The 17,494-nt window shown below is 38.6% G+C and overlaps 1 protein-coding gene across 1 annotated transcript in view; it reads left to right on the top strand.

Moving 5' to 3' along the window:
* Window positions 1-17,494, top strand: part of LOC126143911 (Down syndrome cell adhesion molecule-like protein Dscam2) — a 493,502-nt gene that overhangs the window by 395,207 nt on the left and 80,801 nt on the right. The window contains exons 23-24 of the mRNA XM_049915460.1: window positions 1,883-2,071; window positions 11,502-11,687. Of these exons, the coding sequence (XP_049771417.1) occupies window positions 1,883-2,071; window positions 11,502-11,687 (375 nt within the window). The remainder of the gene's footprint in view (window positions 1-1,882; window positions 2,072-11,501; window positions 11,688-17,494) is intronic.

Genomic DNA, 17,494 nt, shown 5'->3' with positions numbered 1-17,494 from the left:
CTACTTAGAAAGTTTCTAGAACCAACTTTAAGTGATAAATATTGAAATATATGACAATCCTCCACATATCACTCCCATAGGGATTGTGAAGACAAGGTTAGACTAATTATGTAGAGGCATTTAAGAAATAATTCTTCCTGCACTCCATACATGAGTGGAACAGGAAAAAGGCCTTAATAACTGGTAGAAAAGAGTTGTGGGAGACCTGTGGGTGAGGTGTCATGTGACTATCAAATCACTGTGCTTCATATGTGCTGACAATGAAAACATAGCATACTGATAATGTGTCCAAATATGGTAACCAAGATATTGCTAACTGGCAAGTCCAAAATCACACATAGCTCTCTACCCTCAGTTTATTGTACAATAATGAGGATGAACAATGGGTCTAGTCTGTATCTATAATGATGGTGAAGTTATTATGCTAAATTTTTTTCATACTTTACATTTCTACTGGAACGTGTTCTTGAGTATTTCATCTGATTGATGACAGATGTGTTTGTAGGTGTACTATCTTTTCATGCCTATCAGTGTATGTTCATGCTAGTAATAACCTCCAGACAAATTATTTTAGATATTTTTATTGTTAATAATTTTATTTTCTCTTTTATTCATGAGTCTGCCACTGTTTTAATGTCATCCTTTGCTACTTATGACTCTTTCCTAAGCTCAAATCACACATCTGCTATACCTAACACTCTTGATATTCTGTTTCACATATTATCTTTGTCTGTTATCACAACTTTTCCCTCTCTGCTACTACTTCCAGTGTAATTTTAACAAGTCCTGATTGACTTGCTCATATCCCACTAAATTCTTCCTTCTTCTGGTGAGTCTGTCCGATGGACAATGTTCCTCATTTATTCTTTCTAGCACCTATTCATTCTGAGTTTTAATTTCTTTTTTTTTCCATTACATGTCGAATTTATCCAGTTCTTCTTTCCTACTTTTCCCTTGATTCTTGTTTCAATACCTTACAATATTGTTATACTAGTGTACAGTTTCAGAAAGATTTTTTCCTAAGTTCTGTGTCAATATTTGATGCCATTGGAACTTATTTGTTGAAGAAATTTTTGTTAATGCCAATCTTCTTTTGTTGTCGTCACCTTTGTTTCAGCCATCTTACATAATCCAGCATTCTAAATGGTAGTATTATTTCACTTTTTGTGATATGTCTTCCCCAGAATCTGTAGTAAGCAAATTGCTAATCCCCTTTCTGACCCTCATCATCAGCTTTGTCATAGTTTCTCTTTTCCTTTACCCAGTTCAGAACTAAGTAGAAGGCTGGAAGGAATATTACTGTTAAGGGTTCATTGACAACTTGGTGACTGGAAGAGGAGAACAAGTTTGGACTGAGAATGACAGGGATGGACATCATTTACGTTTTTTTCAAAGGAGCCATCCCAACATTAGTCTTAAATTATTTAGGGAAATACAGTAAACTTGAACCTAAATGGCTGGACAGAGACTTGAATTCTGAGTCTCATGAATACAAGCTCAGTGACTTACCTTTGCACCAATTCACTCAACAGTAGTAGATAGACTGTACTCGCCTCATTTAACATTTATTTTTAGTTTTCCTCAGTTTCAGTTGGATGAACTACATCTTATGTTGCACTTATATTTTTTTCTTTTTTCCAGACAGTGTCCTTCAGTGCTTCTACAAGTTGACAAACTTGTTTAATTGCAAATCTTATGTACACTTTCTTTAATATGAACTGCTACAGTACTTCATCATTCATCACATTCTTTTGATGTAGCAATTGTGGTGTGCAATTTACTTCATGTGGTTTTTGCCTAGTTTCTTCTTCTTCTTCTTCTTCTTCTTCTTCTTTAACTTGTTGTTTTATGAAAGCACTATAAGCTTCTATTTGTCTTTCAGAGCTGGAAAAGAGAAATGGAGGAAATTACTCATGCACAGCAAAGAACTTATTTGGTGAAGATAGAATTACTTATCACATTATTGTGCTCACAGCCCCTGAGCCTCCATATCTCGAAGTTCTACATTCAGATTATGATAGCTTGGAACTGCGGTGGACGTCCCCCAGAGATGGAGGCACTCCAGTGTTAGGTTTGTAAAACTATATATTTATAAAAGTCACTCATCACTGCTGAAAATCAATCTAAAAGTGAAAAATACAAGAACACACACACACACACACACACACACACACACCTCTTCTGTTCACTGAGTTGTAATCTATCATTATACAGCTATAATTGTTTATATTCAATCCTGCATTTTCCATTGATTATGAATTAGGGAAGACAACTGGACCTGACAGGATACCAGTATGATTTTAAACAGAGTATATGAAAGAACTTGCCGCTCTTCTGACAGCAGTGTACGATCAGTCTGTGGAGAAAAGCACAGGTTATTCCAGTTTTTTAGGAACTGTCATTGAACAGATGTCCAAAACTGTGGACATTGACATTGACATTGGTAAGATGTAGAATTTTGGAATATGTCATGTATTATGACATTTTTGGAGAATGAAAATGTTCATTGTAGGAATCAGCATGGGCTCTGATAACAATGATCATCTGAAACCCAGCTCACTTAGTTCATCCATGAGACCCAGAAGGTGGTAGATACAGGCACCCAGATAGATGCCATATTCCTTGACTTCTGTAAGACATTTGATACAATTCTACATTGCTGCCTAATGAATAAAATATCAGTGTACGGAATATCAAATCAACTGTGTGATTGGACGGAAGAGTTTCTAACAAACTGAACAGAGCACTTCGTTCTCAGTGGACATGACATGTCACTCTCAGTGGAGAGAAGTCTTCAAATATAAAGTGACTTCAGTCATACTCCAAAGGAGTGTTATAGGTCCATTACTTTTCACAATGTATATAAATGATATAATAGGCAACATCAAAAGTACCACGCGGCTTTCATGGATGATGCTGTTGTATACAGAGGAGTCACAATGTTAGAAAATTGTAGCAAAATGTGGGAAGACCTGCAGAGAATTGACACTTGATGCAAAGAGTGGCAATTGGCCCTCAAAATAAAAAATGTAACATACTTATGATTACACAGCCACAGAACTATCATTGGAAGCTGTTACTTCCATAAAATATCTAGGATTAAGTGTATGGGGTAGTTTAAAGTAGACTGACCACATAAAACTAATCACAGGAAAGGCAGATGTCAAACTGTGATTCATTGGAAGGATCTTCAGGAAAAGTAATCCATCAACAAAGGAGGTAGCTTACCAAATCCTCATTTGACCAATACTTGAATATTGCTTGTCAGTATGAGATCCATACCAGATAGGTTTGGTAAAGTAAATATAAAATATCCAAAGAAGAGCAGCATGTTTTGTTACAGGTCCATTTAGTAGGGATGGAGATGATTGACCAACATCACAGTGGGGTTTACTGTTAAAGTTCTGAGAGTGTACGGTATGTTCCTGGAACAGTCAAAAATGTATTTCTTCCTCCAATGCACATCTCCTAAAAGGGCAATGAAGATAAAATTAGAGAGATTCAACCCCACACAGAGTCTTGCTTGCAGTCATTCTCCCAGAAACTATTTGTATCTGGAACAGAAATGAGGTGAAGGTCACAGTGGTACACAAACTAATTCCACCATCGACTGCATCTGCAAGTGGCTTGTGAAGTATAGATGTACATGTAGGTATATCACATAAATTAACTTGTTGAAAGAATCTGAAGTAGAAACACACAGAACAGTGTGCTCAGAGTGATCATTTCATTTGATTTAATTTTTTTCATTCATTTAGAATGAAGACGGATACTAGTTAAGCCAATACTTTCAAAGTACGTTGCCACAGCTTCATCTGATTACTGACCTATTTGCATTCCTCCTGCACTGTCCAAAGTCTTAGAATATCTAGCCCATGACCAGCTAACAAACCACCTATCTACAAACAACCTGCTAGCCAAATACCAATCATTTAATATTTTCATCAGGTGAGAACCAGCTACTGTTAAGTGCATTTGAAAATACATTTTAGCCATCAGCTGTTTTATTTAAGCTGTATATCTTCTACCAGTTTCAGTCATAGACCATAATCACTGGATGCAAGGTAAAACAACTCTGTTAAAAACATATCCCATTTTCCCTTTAGGCTGATGCAACATTTAGGATACCACAGTGAAAGTGCTCAACAACTACCATAACTCATCCTTGAAATACTAATGGACATATCTCACAATGCCTCAAGTCAAATAGGCAGTGTACCATCTCACAGCCTAAATTTCTTGCCAAGTGAAGTGCAATGGTTTTGCTGATACCTCAGATCTCTCCAGCTTTCCAGCAGTGCATTATGTCCAGCACCATAAAGTCACAATGTAGGCAAACAGTATGAGGTGCTCCAGAATTTTGTATTAGGTCCTATACTCTTTTCACTGCATGTCAATGATATTTCATCAGTTTTGCCCTACTGCAAATATCACATGTACACCCATGATCTCCAATTGTATCTAAGTGCAAAACTAATAAACCTGAAGACAGCTATCGAGAATCACAATACAAACCTGTGTGCACCATCAAAATGGACAGAGAATATAGGGTCAAAGCTCAACCCTTCCAAAATGCAAGCAGAACTGGTTGGTCATTCTAGGCTCATTATCCCAAAATATCAGGAATCCCCACCATATTTAATCCTAAAAGGGGCAAATGTCAACTTCTCTCTCTCAGCAAAGAGTAGTAACAGATGAAAATCTAAATTTGACTTAGAATCTCTCCATGTCCTACAAAAACATAAAGAGTTCTTCTCTTTTGATCTGAAAAGGAAATTTGTACAAACCTTCCAGCTGTTGAATGCAGCAATATTGTCCTGTAAGGTCTTTCTCGGGAAAACTCATGGCATCTGAAACTGATTATGTATGCCTGTGTTCACTATACCTGTGATGTTTGACTCTCTGATCATATTTCACCATCACATGCATAGCTATCCTGGCTGTGTTCAGCAAGTGCAAAGATTTCTGTTCCCTCTGTGTCCTCTCCTGTCTTGTCAATGTACACTGTCCCTCATATCTCTCAAACTTGTTTCCATCAGAGCAAAATGCTTTTTGTCCCTGTATGCACTCATTACTCCTGTACATCCTTCTTTCCATCCAGATCTTCCTCATTTCCCAGTATTCTTAGCTAGTGCAGTCTCCTTAAATTTTCTTCCCCCAGAACTTGCTATATCAGAAGACATCAATTTTGTACACGTATAATTTCTTTTTCTATCTGCCACTGTCATTATTGCTATTGATATAATTAGTATTGTCATTATTATTATTATTATTATTATTATTGTTGTTGTTGTTGTTAGTATTACTATCATCATTATTTCTGCTAAATGCATCTTTTGACGATTTTGACTTGAGCACACTGCCTTATAGATTTTTTCAGTGCCTACGTGATGGATTCAGTTTCAGGATGCTAAACCCACTATAAACCATTGAAAATCGCTGTAGAACATTTGCAGTTCCAAAAGTGCTAACTGCACATTGTCTTCAGGAGCAAAGCCCGCTAAATGTCCAATGTTTGCAAAACCCACCAAGTTCATCAGGCATGGTGGTCACCATGCCATGTCCAGATGGAAAGCACACCAACTGACATCCGACTTACCAATCTAGACATTCAAACCTAAATTTCAGTTTGTTAGAATTAGAAGAGATATTTTTCTTCTTCATAGTTAGGTTGGCTGTGTTGTAGCAAACGCATACGCAAAAGTGAAACTCTTGTTGGCAATGCATTGTCAAAATGTATGCCAGTAATCACAGTTCAGCTGATCAGCAGGGTGTTTATTGATGTATGTGCACGAGTTTTTTGAAGGAAGTGTTTGATTTCATGAACAGTTTAAATGCAAAATATGGTACAAATGAAGTGGGAGTAATTTAAATAGTAGAAATTCTGCAAGAAATCAAACCTGTATCAGTAGTTGAAAATACCAGAACAAGACCAAAGGTAATGATCCATCCTGAAAATGGAAGAGGCGTCCTGATCATTGGAAAATGAATGTTTCCAAAACAGAAAGGTACAAACATGAAAAGTATTATTAAAGCAATGTTATGCAATGGAAACTGCATTGACACTAATTATTATGATATACACAAAAGGCTTAGTAAAAGTGACTGGTAACTGGCATTTCCAGATTCAAGAACCCCAAAAAATCGTTTTCACGAAAAGCAGAAACAAGAAGATTTGTCTAGTTCATGGAGAGCCATTCTACAATTTTGAAGCAGGAGAGGGGAAGAGCATCCTGAAGAGCGGAAAAATTTTCAACAAAGGAAACAGTGCAACACCAATCACAGCAGGTGTAGATCTTTCAGAAACCAAACTCGGAGATGTCAAAAAGCTTTTAGAGCTCCACTTTGGTGAAGATTGGGTGACTAACAACAAATTCAAATTCTACACCGAGATGTTAGACAAGCAGGAAGGCACTCCTAGAGTCGCTCCTGCTGCTGCTAACTCTCAGAATGAGGAACAACCCGGAAGTGGTTTTGAGTTGATGGACAGTGTTGAGGTCAACGTCACTTAAAAGCAACATTCAACCAATTTCATTTTCTATAATTTTTTGTCACTGTTTTAACTAAGATGAAACTTTCCAGCAATTTTACCATTTTCTAATATTTTGTTGATGTTTTACTAAGACGCAATTTGGAACTTATTTTATTTTCTATAACATCTTGTGATGTCAAAAGCACGGTGGTGTATTTTTTAAAAAACATAATGTTGAACGTTCATTTATGTTCTCTTTTTGATGTCAAATAAATTTTCCTGGTAAAATAATGTCACTTTCGTGAATTTTCAGACTTCTCTTTGAAATAAAATGTATTCTGTTTATATTTACAATAATTAAATTCCATCCGTCTGTCATTCATGACATACCAGCAGATAGTGGGTTTTATATCTGAATGTTTGTTTCATAATTGGATCAATACATTTGCAAAACCTGATAACTACCTAAATCAGGTGCAAAAACCACTAAGTAAGTATTTCACTTAAGATTTTAACATATAAAACTTAACCACAGATTTCAGCTATTAACACCAAACAATTAATTATTTTTTTTACTAATTTTTAAAAAAGAAGTGAGGTGTTCAACTTTAATAATTTGGATGGGATGAGTTTTTCATGCTTATCTCAGTTTCGCTTATCATGCAGTTAGCGGCTTTTGCATCTGGGATACTCAGTTCATAGTATTATTTATTCACATTGTCAGGAACCAGGTTTTAAATTGTAAGACATTTCCTGGGGCAGATGTGGATTCTGACCACAATCTATTGATTATGAACTGCAGATTGAAACTAAAGAAACTGCAAAAAGGTGGGAATTTAAGGAGATGGGACCTGGATAAACTGAAAGAACCAGAGGTTGTAGAGAGTTTCAGGGAGAGCATAAGGGAACAATTGACAGGAATGGGGGAAAGAAATACAGTAGAAGAAGAATGGGTAGCTCTGAGGGATGAAGTAGTGAAGGCAGCAGAGGATCAAGTAGGTAAAAAGACGAGGGCTAATAGAAATCCTTGGGTAACAGAAGAAATATTGAATTTAATTGATGAAAGGAGAAAATATAAAAATGCAGTAAATGAATCAGGCAAAAAGGAATACAAACGTCTCAAAAATGATATCGACAGGAAGTGCAAAATGGCTAAGCAGGGATGGCTAGAGGACAAATGTAAGGATGTAGAGGCTTGTCTCACTAGGGGTAAGATAGATACTGCCTACAGGAAAATTAAAGAGACCTTTGGAGAGAAGAGAACCACTTGTATGAATATCAAGAGCTCAGATGGCAACCCAGTTCTAAGCAAAGAAGGGAAGGCAGAAAGGTGGAAGGAGTATATAGAGGGTTTATACAAGGGCGATGTACTTGAGGACAATATTATGGAAATGGAAGAGGATGTAGATGAAGACGAAATGGGAGATAAGATACTGCGTGAAGAGTTTGACAGAGCACTGAAAGACCTGAGTCGAAACAAGGCCCCCGGAGTAGACAACATTCCATTGGAACTACTGACGGCCTTGGGAGAGCCAGTCCTGACAAAACTCTACCACCTGGTGAGCAAGATGTATGAAACAGGCGAAATACCCTCAGACTTCAAGAAGAATATAATAATTCCAATCCCAAAGAAAGCAGGTGTTGACAGATGTGAAAATTACCGAACAATCAGTTTAATAAGCCACAGCTGCAAAGTACTAACACGAATTCTTTACAGACGAATGGAAAAACTAGTTGAAGCCGACCTCGGGGAAGATCAGTTTGGATTCCGTAGAAATACTGGAACACGTGAGGCAATACTGACATTACGACTTATCTTAGAAGAAAGATTAAGGAAAGGCAAACCTACGTTTCTAGCATTTGTAGACTTAGAGAAAGCTTTTGATAATGTTGACTGGAATACTCTCTTTCAAATTCTAAAGGTGGCAGGGGTAAAATACAGGGAGCGAAAGGCTATTTACAGTTTGTACAGAAATCAGATGGCAGTTATAAGAGTCGAGAGGCATGAAAGGGAAGCAGTGGTTGGGAAAGGAATAAGACAGGGTTGTAGCCTCTCCCCGATGTTATTCAATCTGTATATTGAGCAAGCAGTAAAGGAAACAAAAGAAAAATTCGGAGTAGGCATTAAAATTCATGGAGAAGAAGTAAAAACTTTGAGGTTCGCCGATGACATTGTAATTCTGTCAGAGACAGCAAAGGACTTGGAAGAGCAGTTGAACGGAATGGACAGTGTCTTGAAAGGAGGATATAAGATGAACATCAACAAAAGCAAAACGAGGATAATGGAATGTAGTCAAATTAAGTCGGGTGATGCTGAGGGAATTAGATTAGGAAATGAGACACTTAAAGTAGTAAAGGAGTTTTGCTATTTAGGGAGTAAAATAACCGATGATGGTCGAAGTAGAGAGGATATAAAATGTAGACTGGCAATGGCAAGGAAAGCGTTTCTCAAGAAGAGGAATTTGTTAACTTCGAGTATAGATTTAAGTGTCAGGAAGTTGTTTCTGAAAGTATTTGTATGGAGTGTAGCCATGTATGGAAGTGAAACATGGACGATAACTAGTTTGGACAAGAAGAGAATAGAAGCTTTCGAAATGTGGTGCTACAGAAGAATGCTGAAGATAAGGTGGGTAGATCACGTAACTAATGAGGAGGTATTGAATAGGATTGGGGAGAAGAGAAGTTTGTGGCACAACTTAACTAGAAGAAGGGATCGGTTGGTAGGACATGTTTTGAGGCATCAAGGGATCACAAATTTAGCATTGGAGGGCAGTGTGGAGGGTAAAAATCGTAGAGGGAGACCAAGAGATGAATACAATAAGCAGATTCAGAAGGATGTAGGTTGCAGTAGATACTGGGAGGTGAAGAAGCTTGCACAGGATAGAGTAGCATGGAGAGCTGCATCAAACCAGTCCCAGGACTGAAGACCACAACAACAACAACAACATTGTCTCTATAAACACTCAGATCATTTTAATCTATTTTTCATATTAAAATTGTTATTTCTTAGGCAATTATGATGTGAAAAAGGTATTGCATGTGTGAAACTTGGTCTGCTGTAAGAGAGAGCGTGATGGCCCAATCAGATGAGGTTAAATAAATGAATACATCACATTCTGTAGATCTCATAATGAAGAAGAACTTTCAGCTATATGGAGTAAGCTAAAGTATAGATTAACAGAGAGTGCATTAGCTGTCAAAACTACCAGAAAACTGTATACCTCTACTACACATGAACAATATACTCTAATTAATATGTTATATTATACTCCAAAAAGCTACACTATGTGATCAAAAGTATCCAGACACCTAGCTAAAAATGACTTACGATTTTGTTGTGCCCTCCATCAGTAATACTGGAATTCAATATGATGTTGGTCCACCCTTAGTCCTGATGACTGCTTCCACTCTCACAGGCATACATTCAATCAGGTGCTGGAAGGTTTCTTGGGGAGTGGCAGCCCATTCTTCATGAAGTGCTACACTGAGGAGAGGTATCGATGTTGGTCTGTGAGGCCTGGCATGAAGTCAGCATTCCAAAACATCCCAAAGGTGTTCTGTAGGATTCAGGTCAGGGCTCTGTGCAGGCCAGTCCATTACAGGGATTTTATTGTCATTTAACCACTCCCCCACAGGGGGTTCGATCATGTTGAAAGATGCAGTCTTCATCCCTGAATTGCTCTTCAACAGTGGTAAGCAAGAAAGTGCTTAAAACATCAACATAGGCCTGTGCTGTGATAGTGCCATGCAAAACAACAAGGGGTGCATGCCCCCTCTATGAAAAACATGACTACACCACTGCCTCTGAATTTTACTGTTGGCACTACATGTGCTGCAGATGAAGTTCACCAGGCATTTGCCATACCCACACCATGTGATCAGATCACCATATGGTGTACCGTGATTTGTCACTCCACACAATGTTTTTCCACTGTTCAGTCGTCCAATGTTTATGCTCTTCACACCAAGCGAGGTTTGGTTTGGCATTTACTGGTGTGATGTGTGTGTTATGAGCAGCTGTTCGACCATGAAATCCAAGTTTTCTCACCTCCCACCTAACAGTCATAAAACTTGCACTGGATCCTGATGCAGTTTGGAATTCCAGTGTGATGGTCTTGATAGATGTCGGCCTATTACACATTATGACCCTCTTCAACTGTCGGCAGTCTCTTGTCAGTCAACGATGAGATCGGCCTGTACACTTTTGTGCTGCACGTGCTCCTTCACGTTTCTACTTCAATATCACATTGGAAACAGTGGACCTAGCAATGTTTAGGAGTGTGGAAATCTCACATACAGACTTGTGACACAAGTGACACCCAATCACTTGACCATGTTCAAAGTCCCAGAGTTCTACGGAGGGCCTCATTCTGCTCTCTCACGATGTCTAATGACTACTGAAGTCGCTGATATTGAGTACCTGGCAGTAGGTGGCACCACAATGCACCTAATGTGAAAAATGTATGTTTTTGGAGGTTTCTGGATACTTTTGATCACATAGTGTATGTACATAATAGGCTATAAGGAGCAGAAAAACTTTTTGTTCAGATTGGTATACATTAATTGCTGTTTACCTGCTCTTCCTTGCTTAAAATTTTTTGAGTGCACCATTAATTGGAAAGTCTTTTAAAGCAATAACCAGCAGTTATAGTGGAACACTTGATGCTGATAGTGCTGATATTGATAATTTACAGTTGTCAAAAGATAAAAATTATCAACATGCTGTGAAAATGATGACCTATATGCTGTGGGTTTTGCCTAAAGATTCTGCTGACAGGTTTTTATAGTAGTGCTATGAAATGATGCCCACTTTACTGAGATTATTTAGTGCTATGAAATGATGCCCACTTTACTGAGATTGTTCAAAGTCATGGTGAATCTGAATTCCATGTTGTTTGTCTTAGTGTGTGTGAATTTGGCAAACATACTTTTTCAATCAGTGTTGACCAGGAGATAATAAAATAAAAATCATTTTACTGTTTTTACTTGCAACAAAAGTATAAGGTGAACTTATTACAAAAATGTGCAGGTTACACATTGAATTATAAGAAGGACCATGGAACATGGCAGGAGGTCCAGATGGATGTCGAAAAGAATTCCCATAAATTAAACGACATAGACTGTGGTGCGACATACCATGCATATATCACAGCATGGAACAGAATTGGTAACAGTCATCCTAGTGCTACAGTCACTGCCAGAACTAAGGGGACTGGTAAGTAAGCTTATTGTAGTTCATGAAGTATATGAAGATGATCTTAGTACAATCAACATCATGGCTGTCAGTAACTTTGCAAAAAATCTTTCAGACAAATGTCATTAAACATTAAAAATAGATATCTAAATTACTAGAAGTCAGATCAATGACAATACTACAATTTTAATTACTTTTGAAAATAAGTAAATTAATATGCATTTTAAAGCAGATCACAAATCACCAAATAATTCTAAGCAATGGACAGTCACATACAAATGAAACAAAATTGCTTAGTTTTCATGTTAAATCTGTATTCAGAGCTAAGAAATAAGCACTAAACAGTAGCTGTGTAATTTGAACATGTTCATTAACTCTAAAGTAAAACTGCAAAAAACTAAGCAATTAACTTCTCAGCTATGAAGCAGAATGGGCCAATAAGTACTGATGATTTCAAGTATTTTTTCCAGTTAGCCAGTAACTCCCTATCTTTCAGCTGGCCAATAACTCTCCATTACAAGTAAATAATGACTAAGGTGTGGAAAACTGGTCCACCAAAAGGATTAAGAAGCAGTATTGCATTGCTATGGCCCATGTTACGTACTTATTTACTCCTTGGCACTACACCAAGTGTAAGGCTTTGGCCTTCTGGACAATCTCCGCCCACTCTTCTCTGCTGGCTGCCTTAGCTCTCCATCTTCTAACTCCCATTATTCTCAAGTCCTCCTCCACATTGTCAAGCCATCTGCTCCTTGGTCTGCCCCTTATATGGCACCCACCTGGTTTTCCGTCAAAAATTTTCTTGATTGTGCTGCTCTCCACCATTCTTTCTACATGTCCCAACCAATGTAGTCTGTTACTCTTTATTTCTGCCATTATATCTGGCTTGTTGTATAACTCTCTGATCTGCTTATTATTTCTGATTTGCCAAAACTTCCTATCATTGACTGACCCAAAGATTTTCTTAAGTTTCTTCCTTTCCCATCTTTGCAACAACTCCTCGTCATTTTGCATCATTGACCAAGTCTCTGAACTGTACATCACCACAGGTCTCGCTACTGTACAGTACATTGTCAGCTTCAGATTCCTACTAAGGCTTCTTGCTTCAAATGTGAAATGTGAAAGACACAAATCAGCAACCCTGGGGGGGAACACTGTTTAATTTAGTGATGCAAGATCTTGCATATGCAGATGTTATTGATTTGTTATCCAGGAGGAAACAGGGCCCGGAAGAAAAGGTTGAAAAATTAGAAAGATATGGAGTGGAGGTGGGGCTGACAATTAATCAGACAAAGCCAAAGTATTGCATGGATTCGTGAAACAAATTTATGTAATAACATTATTGAGATTGAAATTATACTTGAGGTAGCCAGATTGTGGATTTCACCAACTCCACTTTACTTTTGTAGGAAGAGGAGAGTATTCTGACTAGCCTTGACACAGTGAACAAAAGATCATGGGAATTTCAGATCTGACAAATGCAATCCCAGACAAAACAAAAATCACATTCCTGCATACTTGTATGTAAACAAAAATTCATAACATATAGAGCTTTTAATTTGTCACCCACTCAACCTCCACAACAGCCTAGTCCATCCCTATGCCACTCACAATCCCAACCTCTCATATCCACCCACCCAGCACTTCTTGTTCCAGTCCTGTCACAGGCTTAACCTACCCGTCCCATAAGATCTACATCTACATCTATATATACTACGCAAACCACCGTGAAGTGCATGGTAGAGGGTACGTTCCATTGTACCAGTTATTAGGGTTTCTTCCTGTTCAATTTACATATGGAGCATGGGAAGAATGATTGTTTGAAAGCCTCTGTGCATGCAGTAATTATTCTAATCTTATCTTCATGATCCCTGTGTAAGCAATATGTATGGGGTTGTAGTATGTCCCTAGAGTAATCATTTAAATCCGGTTCTTGAAACTGTGTTAATAGACTTTCTCAGGCTAGTTTAAGTCTCTGTTCAAGAGTCTGCCATTTCAGTTCCTTCAATATCTATGTGGCACTCTCCCCTGGATTAAACAAACCTGTGTCCATTCTTGCTTCCCTTCTCTCTATATGTTCAATGTACCCTGTTAATCCTATCCGGTATGGGTCCCACACACTTGAGCAGTATTCTAGGATAGATCCCATAAGCAATCTCTTTAGTAGACTGATTGCACTTCTCCAGTATTCTACCAACAAAACCAGTCTACCACCTGCTTTACCTACAACTGAACCTATGTGATCATTCCATTTCATATCCCTACAAAGTGTTACACCCAGATATTTGTATGAGTTGGTCCATTCCAACAGTGACTCATTGATATTACAGTCATACGATACTACATTTTTTGCTGAACTACAAGCCAAATCGGGCAAGAGAGATACTGGAGGGCCTAAAAAAATATGGGAATTGTTTTACATCTACATCTACATCTACATTTATACTCCGCAAACCACCCAACGGTGTGTGGCGGAGGGCACTTTACGTGCCACTCTCATTACCTCCCTTTTCTGTTCCAGTCGCGTATGGTTCGCGGGAAGAACGACTGTCTGAAAGCCTCCGTGCGCGCTCGAATCTCTCTGATTTTACATTCGTGATTTCCTCGGGAGATATAAGTAGCGGGAAGCAATATATTCGATACGGATCCCACACTGATGAGCAATACTCAAGTATAGGTCGAACAAGTGTTTTGTAAGCCACCTCCTTTGTTGATGGACTACATTTTCTAAGGACTCTCCCAATGAATCTCAACCTGGTACCCGCCTTACCGACAATTAATTTTATATGATCATTCCACTTCAAGTCGTTCTGTACGCATACTCCCAGATATTTTACAGAAGTAACTGCTACCAGTGTTTGTTCCACTATCATATAATCATACAATAAAGGATCCTTCTTTCTATGTATTCGCAATACAGTATATCTGTCTATGTTAAGGGTCAGTTGCCACTCCCTGCACCAAGTGCCTACCCGCTGCAGATCTTCCTGCATTTCGCTACAATTTTCTAATGCTGCAACTTCTCTGTATACTATAGCATCATCCACGAAAAGCCACATGGAACTTCCGACACAACCTACTAGGTCATTTATATATATATTGTGAAAAGCAATGGTCCCATAACACTCCCCTGTGGCACGCCAGAGGTTACTATAATGTCTGTAGATGTCTCTCCATTGATAACAACATGCTGTGTTCTGTTTGCTAAAAACTCTTCAATCCAGCCACACAGCTGGTCTGATAATCTGTAGGCTCTTACTTTGTTTATTAGGTGACAGTGCGGAACTGTGTCGAACGCCTTCTGGAAGTCAAGGAAAATGGCATCTACCTGGGAGCCTGTATCTAATATTTTCTGGGTCTCATGAACAAATAAAGCGAGTTGGGTCTCACACGATCGCTGTTTCCGGAATCCATGTTGATTCCTACAGAGTACATTCTGGGTTTCCAAAAACGACATGATACGCGAGCAAAAAACATGTTCTAAAATTCTACAACAGCTCGACGTCAGAGATATAGGTCTATAGTTTTGTACATCTGCTTGATGACCCTTCTTGAAGACTGGGACTACCTGTGCTCTTTTCTAATCATTTGGAACCTTCCGTTCCTCTAGAGACTTGCGGTACACGGCTGTTAGAAGGGGGGCAAGTTCTTTCGCGTGCTCTGTGTAGAATCGAATTGGTATCCCATCAGGTCCAGTAGACTTTCCTCTGTTGAGTGATTCCAGTTGCTTTTCTATTCCTTGGACACTTATTTCGATGTCAGACATTTTTTCATTTGTGCGAGGATTTAGAGAAGGAACTGCAGTGCGGTCTTCCTCTGTGAAACAGCTTTAGAAAAAGGTGTTTAGTATTTCAGCTTTACACGTGTCATCCTCTGTTTCAATGCCATCATCATCCCAGAGTGTCTGGATATGCTGTTTCGAGCCACTTACTGATTTAACGTAAGACCAGAACTTCCTAGGATTTTCTGTCAAGTCGGTACATAGAATTTTACTTTAAAATTCACTGAACGCTTCACACATAGCCCTCCTTATGCTAACTTTGGCATTGTTTAGCTTCTGTTTGTCTGAGAGGTTTTGGCTGCATTTACACTTGGAGTGAAGCTCTCTTTGCTTTTGCAGTAGTTTCCTAACTTTGTTGTTGAACCATGGTGGGTTTTTCACGTCCCTCACAGTTTTACTCCGCACGTACCTGTCTAAAACGCATTTTACGATTGCCTTGAACTTTTTCCATAAACACTCAATGTTGTCAGTGTCGGAACAGAAATTTTCGTTTTGATCTGTTAGGTAATCTGAAATCTGCCTTCTATTACTCTTGCTAAACAGATAAACCTTCCTCCCTTTTTTATATTCCTATTAACTTTCATATTCAGGGACGCTGCAACGGCCTTATGATCACTGATTCCCTGTTCTGCACTTGTTGTTGTTGTTGTTGTTGTGGTCTTCAGTCCTGAGACTGGTTTGATGCAGCTCTCCATGCTACTCTATCCTGTGCAAACTTTTTCATCTCCCAGTACCTACTGCAACCTACATCCTTCTGATATTTACCGTCCATGTTTCACTTCCATACATGGCTACGCTCCATACAAATACTTTCAGAAATGACTTCCTGACACTTAAATATATACTTGATGTTAACAAATTTCTCTTCTTCAGAAACGCTTTCCTTGCCATTGCCAGTCTACATTTTATATCCTCTCTACTTCGACCATCATCAGTTATTTTGCTCCCCAAATAGCAGAACTCCTTTACTACTTTAAGTGTCTCATTTCCTAATCTAATACCCTCGACATCACCCGACTTAACTCGACTACATTCCATTATCCTCGTTTTGTTTTTGTTAATGTTCATCTTATATCCTCCCTTCAAGACACCATCCATTCCGTTCAACTGCTCTTCCAAGTCCTTTGCTGTCTCTGACAGAATTACAATGTCATCGGCGAACCTCAAAGTTTTTATTTCTTCTCCATGGATTTTAATACCTACTCTGAATTTTTCTTTTGTTTCCTTTACTGCTTGCTCAATATACAGATTGAATAACATGGGGGAGAGGCTACAACGCTGTCTTACTCCCTTCCCAACCACTGCTTCCCTTTCATGTCCCTCGACTCTTATAACTGCCATCTGGTTTCTGTACAAATTGTAAATAGCCTTTCGCTCCCTGTATTTTACCCCTGCCACCTTTAGAATTTGAAAGAGAGTATTCCAGTCAACATTGTCAAAAGCTTTCTCTAAGTCTACAAATGCTAGAAATGTAGGTTTGCCTTTCCTTAATCTTTCTTCTAAGATACGTCGTAAGGTCAGTATTGCCTCACGTGTTCCAGTATTTCTACGGAATCCAAACTGATCTTCCCCGAGGTCGGCTTCTACTAGTTTTTCCATTCGTCTGTAAAGAATTCGTGTTAGTATTTTGCAGCCGTGGCTTATTAAACTGATTGTTCGGTAATTTTCACATCTGTCAACACCTGCTTTCTTTGGGATTGGAATTATTATATTCTTCTTGAAGAAGTCTGAGGGTATTTCGCCTGTTTCATACATCTTGTTCACCAGATGGTAGAGTTTTGTCAGGATTGGCTCTCCCAAGGCCGTCAGTAGTTCCAATGGAATGTTGTCTACTCCGGGGGCCTTGTTTCGACTCAGGTCTTTCAGTGCTCTGTCAAACTCTTCATGCAGTATCATATCTCCCATTTCATCTTCATCTACATCCTCTTCCATTTCCATAATATTGTCCTCAAGTGCATCGCCCTTGTATAGACCCTCTTTATACTCCTTCCACCTTTCTGCTTTCCCTTCTTTGCTTAGAACTGGGTTTTCATGTGAGCTCTTGATG

Source organism: Schistocerca cancellata, chromosome 1 (genome assembly GCF_023864275.1).
Source record: "Schistocerca cancellata isolate TAMUIC-IGC-003103 chromosome 1, iqSchCanc2.1, whole genome shotgun sequence".
Taxonomy (NCBI): Eukaryota; Metazoa; Arthropoda; class Insecta; order Orthoptera; family Acrididae; genus Schistocerca; species Schistocerca cancellata.
The sequence above is the reverse complement of the archived record's forward strand: the minus strand, read 5'-3'. Positions and strand labels throughout refer to the sequence as shown.